The 7,339-nt window shown below is 41.6% G+C and overlaps 1 protein-coding gene across 1 annotated transcript; it reads right to left on the bottom strand.

The window, feature by feature from the left end:
- Window positions 1-2,633: 2,633 nt before the first annotated feature.
- On the bottom strand, window positions 2,634-3,119 carry LOC132483187 (large ribosomal subunit protein eL21-like). The gene has a single exon (XM_060088436.1). The coding sequence runs from the start codon at window positions 3,114-3,116 to the stop codon at window positions 2,634-2,636; it is 483 nt and encodes a 160-aa protein (XP_059944419.1). The 5' UTR covers window positions 3,117-3,119.
- Between the last annotated feature and the right edge of the window lie 4,220 nt (window positions 3,120-7,339).

Below are 7,339 nucleotides of genomic sequence, written 5' to 3' on the forward strand. Positions count from 1 at the left end.
AATGCTTTCTATTGAAAGATTTGCAAACACAAGGGGAAATGATAGAAGAAATTTTCACATATTGAAGGATACGGAAGTCATTCTGGCTTATACATGATTTAACTTAAACTTTATGCCAATTAGAAGCACCTGTTTTGTGGCCTATCAAACATGCATTGTACATCTGCTTTAACCATTAAGGAAAAGGATGCATTTTGAAATCAAAAATAGACTAACGTTGGTTCAGGCATCCAAAATAGAGCTGGATGGCCATTGTGGATATGGTTTCAGACACATTCCTGTATTACTGAGAACTTGAATTTTCTGAACTGTATCAGACTCAAGGACATCAGCTATTCTCAAAAACAATATCTTCTAGCAACTGCAACTGCAATCTTATGGTCTCAAAGTCTCCTCTTATAACTTTGGAAATAGTAACAAATGAAACAGCTCAAGTCATAGCCTCCCAGCAGAAGGCACTAGATTCTTTAGCCAGAATAGTACTAGACAATAAAATTGCTTTAGAATAGATTTTAGTAGAAAAGGGAGTCATATGTGTAGTGGCCAATAGCTCCTGTTATTTGTATATTAATACTACAACTGAAGTTAAAACCTACTTAGATAAAATTAGGCAACTCTTTACTATAAGTCTCTCCAGAAGTGCCAGGTCCAGACTGGTTTTCAGGCTTATTTTCTTGAATTTCTCAGGGAAGAAGATCTATTTTCCAAGGTTTCTTAAAGTTCAAGTTACAAAAAGGGAAAAAAGTTCAGGTTGTCACTCTTCCTCCTACTTCTAATTGGGTACCTGAGTATAAAATATGCTATAAACTATTACACCAAAATGGGTAGACCAAGGCACTAAGAATTTAATTATGCAAGATTTAGAACCAAAACCTGGAACGTGGGAATATTTCCAACTCGGCGTACAATATTTCCATTCCTCAAATTGAGGCAGGACTATGCCCCTTTTCAGCAGAAAGTAGCCAGAGCGGTCATTGCCCCATTCCCTCAACGATTTGGAGAAAGTCAAAACAGGAGTAGGGATTGAAACTGAGTCCCCTCAAACCAAGTTCCCCTGCTGAGTTTATGATTAACCTCTCTATCCAAAACTTTATTCCCTGTCTTGTCTCCTCTGACCTCAGTTGTGTCCTGACTGAACACTGATCACCCAGAGTCAGATGACTAAAATTGCTGTTGTCTATAACATCATTAATGTCCAGACTCAGATTGTTTCTCCTGGGCAAGATGAGCTAAAAGACCCCTGGGTCATGGGCCACCAGACAAGAGATTCATAAGCCTTAGGCATCCTGACTCCCAAAACTATGAGTAAGAACTGTCACAAGATGGTGATTAACCCCAGCTTCTTTGTCTTTCCCTTTTAAAAACCCCTAACTCAATTACCAAGTGGGAGTGGATCTTAGGCTTGTCTTCCACTTCCTTGCTTGGTGCCCTGCAACGAACACTTACTTTGCTGCAAACACTTGCTGTGAGAGTTCTGCCCTGCTCAGTTACACTAGCAAAGTGTGTCCCTGGACCAGCAGCAGCTTGGCCTGGGAACTTGCTAGAAAAGCAGATTCTTGGTCCTGCTGAATCAGAAATTCTGGGGGTGCAGCTCAGTAATCTGTTTTAATAAGCCCTCCAGGGGATTCAGTTGCAGCTGCAGTTTGAGAATCACTGCCCTAGAACCAGAAAGGAAATGTCTAATTCCTATTCTACAGAGTGCCATTGACTACTTGAAGACATTCTTCATGTTCTTCCTAAGTTTTATTGTCCCCAACATTCTCTCCACTTCCTTCAGCCATTCCTCATTTACTATGTGTTCCAGACCCCTTGCCATCCTTATCTCCCCATCATATCATGCTCTGATTGTCAGTGACCCTCTTAAAAAGGGAGGCTCCCAGCACCACACCCAGGGCTCCCAAGTGGCCTAATCAGCACACAGTGCAATGAGTTTGCTGCCTCCTCTTCTCTAGAAAAGGAGAGTTTTGACAGCTATTTATTGAGTGCCCACTCTGTGCCAAGCACATGACATACAATAACTTTTTGTTTTCTTTATTGAGGTTAAACTTACATACATTAAAGTGCATGAGCCTTAAGTGAACACACTGAATTTTTACATATGTATTTACATAGCCAGGTGACTGCCACCCAGATCAAAATACAGAACACTTCCAGCACCCACCCCAGAAACAGTACTGTACTTGCTCAATGTTATGTCTATGAGAGTAGTAGTTCATTATTTTTCATTGCTATATAGGAGAACATTATATGCATACACCACAATTTATTTATACTGTCTACTATTGATGGACATTTAGGTTGTGTCCAGTTTGGAGCTATTATAAATAAAGCTGCTGTGGACATTCATGTACTTGCTTTTTGGTGGACATAAGCTCTCATTCTATTGAGATAGTGCCCAGAAGTGAAATTTCTAGGTTGTGGGGTTGGTTTAACTTTAATAGATGCTGCCAGTTACCCAAAGTTATTGTATCAGAGTACAAACTTACTAGAGTTCCAGTTGCTCCACTTCCTTGCCAACACTTGGCATTGCCAGCCATGTTCATTTAATCATTGTGTTGGTAGTATACCAGTATCTCAGTGGTTTTTTGTTTGTTTGTTTTTACAATCCAGGTCTTTTATTTTCTTTACACCCATCATGCCATGAATTCATAGAGAATGGGCTCCAACAGCTTAGGCTCCTTTCCACTGGTTCTCACGAAGTGTGCTTCTCTGGGTGGAGCAGACTGGAGCTTCAGTTGAACCCAAGTACCTTTCTCTTTGGCTTCGTTCTTTTTCTGATCATTTTCCTTCACCCGTTTCAGGAAGCTATCTTGACTCTTAGAGTGCTTAATATGCTCGATATGCACATTAATTCTCTTGGCAAGAATCTTGCCCTTAACTTGTTTGTTTACAATGATGCCAACAGCATGCTGGGTAACATTGTAGACTCTCCCAGTTTTGCCATGGTAACATTTGTGGGGCATTCCTTTATGAACAGTGCCCATTCCCTTGATATCTACAATATCACCTTTCTTGTAGAGTCGCATGTATGTGGCCAAAGGAGCAACTCTGTGTTTCCTAAAAGGCCTAAAGAACATGTAGCAGGTGCCCCTCCTCTTTCTCTCTGTGTTGGTCATTTTGGCAAATTACTGGAAGATGGCTGTTCCGGCCGAAAAGAAGCTATCTCAGTAGTTTTAATTTGCATTTCCCTCACAATAAATACTGTTCAGTATCTTATCGTGTGCTTATTGGCCACTTGCATATCATCTTTTGTGAAAAGTCCCTTCAAGTCTTCTGACTACTTTAAAAATTGGATTGTCTGTCTTTTAAGATCTTATTTAGGAGTTTTTGATATATTCCAGATATGTCTTTTCTCAGTTATGTGTAATAACTGAGTAATGGAAATATCTGCTTCTTGTCTGTACCTACATTATCTGTGATGTTCACAACGATCCTGTGATATAGGCCTTATTATCCCCTTTTTATAGATTAGGAAGCTGAGACTCAGGAATGCACAGTATCTTGCCCAAAATCACACACCTAGTAAGTATTGAAGCTGAATTTTGAGCCCAGGTATCCCCGTTCCAAATAACATGGATCCTTCCCATGACACCATCTGCCTCTCACACTCCTACTTACACACCTAAGACTTGTGCTTGAGCTTATAGCTATTAACATTTTCCCCCACAGGAACTGCTGTTGAACCAAGTCTTCCATCTCATTTATGAGCAGTCGATGTGTTGAATCCAAGTATAAGCCTTGGTATACGTTGAATAATGGAAAGAATCTGGACCTGGGAGTGGGTCAGGCCTGGACTATGTTCTGGGCCCACACTTGGCCATGATAACTCAGGGCTTGACACGATAAACCTAATTTTCTTCAATTGTAAAATGTCAAATTCTCACAGTGTTATGGTGGGATGAAATTAGAGCATATGCAAAGCCTCTGGTAGACACTCTTTGGAGCTGCTCACACTTCTCCATTGCCTTCCCCTGCTCCTGTGTCTCATTTAGTTTTTCTTTGGGTTCCTCTCCCCTGCCAGCATGCTTGGGGTTCCAATTCAGCCATGCAGCAGAAGGGCTACTCCTCCAGCTGTTCCAGAGAAGGATGGCACCTCACATTCATAATGTATATTTACTAATACAATTGACCCTTGAACAACATGGGTTTGAATTGTGTGGGTACACTTATAGGCAGATTTTTTTCAGTAAATACAGTATTGAGGTTGGTTGAATCCTCAGATGCAGAACCTGGGATATGGAGGGCTGACTATGGGACTTGCGCATCCACAGATTTGGGTATCCGTGGTGGGTCCTGGAACCAGTCCTCTGCGATACCACGGGATGACTGTACTCACCCAAATCACTGAGAAAAATATTCAACGCACTGCACCATTCTCCACCCTCCTCTTTCCTGATGAACCTTTCCTTCAGGGCTCAGATGAGCTATACGTTCTACCGGGAGCTCCCCACCAACTCAGGGCTGCCTCTTTTGCCTGCCTTGTGTTCCCCCCATCTCCTCACTTACCTCCCTTTCTTGTGGTCACCAGCTGGGGTGTTCATAATGTGGATCAAATGTCAGCTCCTTGAGGATGGAGGTTGAGTCACACATTAATTCTCAGGGGCACTATACAGCACCTGCCTGGAACATAGCAGGCATTCAGAAAATATTAGCCATGCAAATATATGTTTAACTGTCATAACCTTGAACTTATGAAAAACTGAGGAAGAAATAGTATTCATAGAGGATTCCATGAGGGATGTACAACTCTTCTATTGTATTTAGTCTGTAGTTCTCAGACTTGGCTTCTTGTCTTACCATGGAGTTACGTCCCCATAAGCCCATTGTAAGTTGAAAATATCATTAAGTCAAAAATGCATTTAGGGCTTCCCTGGTGGCGCAGTGGTTGAGAGTCCGCCTGCCGATGCAGGGGACACAGGTTCGTGCCCCAGTCAGGGAAGATCCCACATGCTGCAGAGCGGCTGGGCCAGTGAGCCATGGCTGCTGAGCCTGAGGGTCCGGAGCCTGTGTTCCGCAACGGGAGAGGCCACAACAGTGAGGGGCCCACGTACCGCAAAAAAAAGAAAAAAAGTGCATTTAATAGGGAGATCCCTGGAGGCCTAGCGGTTAGGATTCCGGGTTTTCACTGCCATGGTCAAGGTTCAGTCCCTGCTTGGGGAACTGATATCCTGCAAGTCCCCCTGCCCCCCTCGCCCAATAACATATTTAATACACTTAACCTACCAAACATCATAGCTTAGGTTAGCCTACCATAAACGTGTTCAGAACACTTACATTAGCCATTAGGCAAAATCATCTAACTGAGAGCCTATTTTATAATTAAGTGTTGAATATCTCATGTAATTGATTGAAAGTTGTACTGAAAGTGAAAAACAAAAAGGTCTTACAGGTAAGGAATGGTTGTAACTGTATTGGTTGTTTACTTCTATGATCCCCTGGCTGACTGGGAGCTTTGGCTCACTGCCACTGCCCAGGATCATGAGAGAATATTGTACTGCATATTGTTAGCCCAGAAATCAAAATTCGAAATTCCAGGTATGGCTCCTACTGAGTGCATATCACTTTCACATCATTGTAAAGTCAAAGTATCAGGAGTAGAACCATCATAAGTTGGGGACAGTATGTATGTTAGAATCACTTGGAATCTCAAAAAAGTCAGACTTTCTGGTTGATGGAGTCTTGTGTTGGTAGTTTGCAAAAGCTCCCCAGGGCTTTCTAATGCACAGCCAAGGTTGGAAACCACTGCTCCAGAGAACCCACATTTTATCAACAGGAGCTGCTTGCATATCCCGCACCCTTTAGGCCCCTCATTAAAGTGCCTTTACTGAATTATCCTTGGACTTTATGCCTAGTTTGAGCAACTTGAAGATATGTGACTGGAGTTATGGTAGGGATGTTGTTGCCAATGGACCACTATACAAAGACACACAGAAATTTCTATTGGGCATCTGCACCAGGAAAAGCTGTGATTCTCCTGAGCAACCATTTCATGTTTATCTTATGGATGCTGGGAATCATTTAATTAACACTATTTCTAAGCTTGTAGTAGCTTCTGGAAAGCTCATGGTCAAAGTCATGATCCACCTTTAGCACCTATATGGAATTATACAGTATATGTGCTGTATACTGACTTGATTCCTCTTTATTTTCTCTCCTTTTCTCTTCATCCTCCTTTCCTCAATCTTCCCCATAATAATGCTTTTTAACTGAGGTAGAATTCACATACTCTAAAATTCACTCTTTTAAAGTGTACAGTTCATGGTTTTTAGTATATTCACATCCCCACTACCTAATTCCAAAACATTTTCATCACCCCATTATCCATCCTCAATCCCTCTTCCCCTCAACCTTTGGCAATCAATGATCTACTTTCTGTCTATGGATTTGTGTATCCTGGACATTTTGTATAAACGGAGTCATATACTTATGTGGCCCTTTATGTCTGGCTTCACTCACATTGTAGCATGTATCAATACTTTATTTCTTTTCATAGCCTAATAATATTCCATTGTTCACAATAGATGTACCACATTTTGTTTTTCCATGGACATTTGGGTTTCCACTTTTTGGCTATCATGAATAATGTTGCTACAAACATTCATTTACAAGTTTTTTTTTTTTTTTTTTTTCTTTTTGCGGTATGCGGGCCTCTCACTGTTGTGGCCTCTCCCGTTGCGGAGCACAGGCTCCGGATGCGCAGGCCCAGCGGCCATGGCTCACGGGCCCAGCCGCTCCGCGGCATATGGGATCCTCCCAGACCGGGGCACGAACCCGTATCCCCTGCATCGGCAGGCGGACTCTTAACCACTGCGCCACCAGGGAGGCCCTTTTTACAAGTTTTTATGTGAACATGTTTCAGTTCTTGTGGGTATATACCTGCAAGTGGATTTGTTGGATCATATAGTACTTTTATGTTTAACTTTTTGAGACTCTTTTCTCATTAAAAATTTTTTTAAATCTTATTGTATTGTACATCTCTCTATAAGCCACTACAAATCCTTCTTTTTGGAAGGAGGCAGAGTATAAATAAATAAATAAATCACAAAGCACTCCCAAGCCATCTGTTTAATAATCTGTGCTAGAATTTTGCCAGGATTCTATATTGAGCCATTTGGTGTATAGTTTCCAGAAATACCTTCTGTCTCTTTGTGAAAATCAGAACATTTTCTTATCTCTAATGTCCTCATCATTTACCCAGGTTGTTTTTCAGTCCTACCTGCAAGGTATTTCATGACCCTGTGTCTAATTCATCTGAATCTAGCCCCCAGAATTCATCTGCAGCCACGTAAGCTCTCATCTATCTTGTGATGTACTTAAATTTTTATATCCAAGTAATTCA

This window comes from Mesoplodon densirostris, chromosome 2, assembly GCF_025265405.1.
Source record: "Mesoplodon densirostris isolate mMesDen1 chromosome 2, mMesDen1 primary haplotype, whole genome shotgun sequence".
Lineage (NCBI taxonomy): Eukaryota > Metazoa > Chordata > Mammalia > Artiodactyla > Ziphiidae > Mesoplodon > Mesoplodon densirostris.

Coding starts and splice junctions, on each gene's coding strand:
- LOC132483187 (XM_060088436.1), bottom strand. CDS start 3,116: ATGACCAACACAGAGAGAAAGAGGAGGGGCACCTGCTACATGTTCTTT.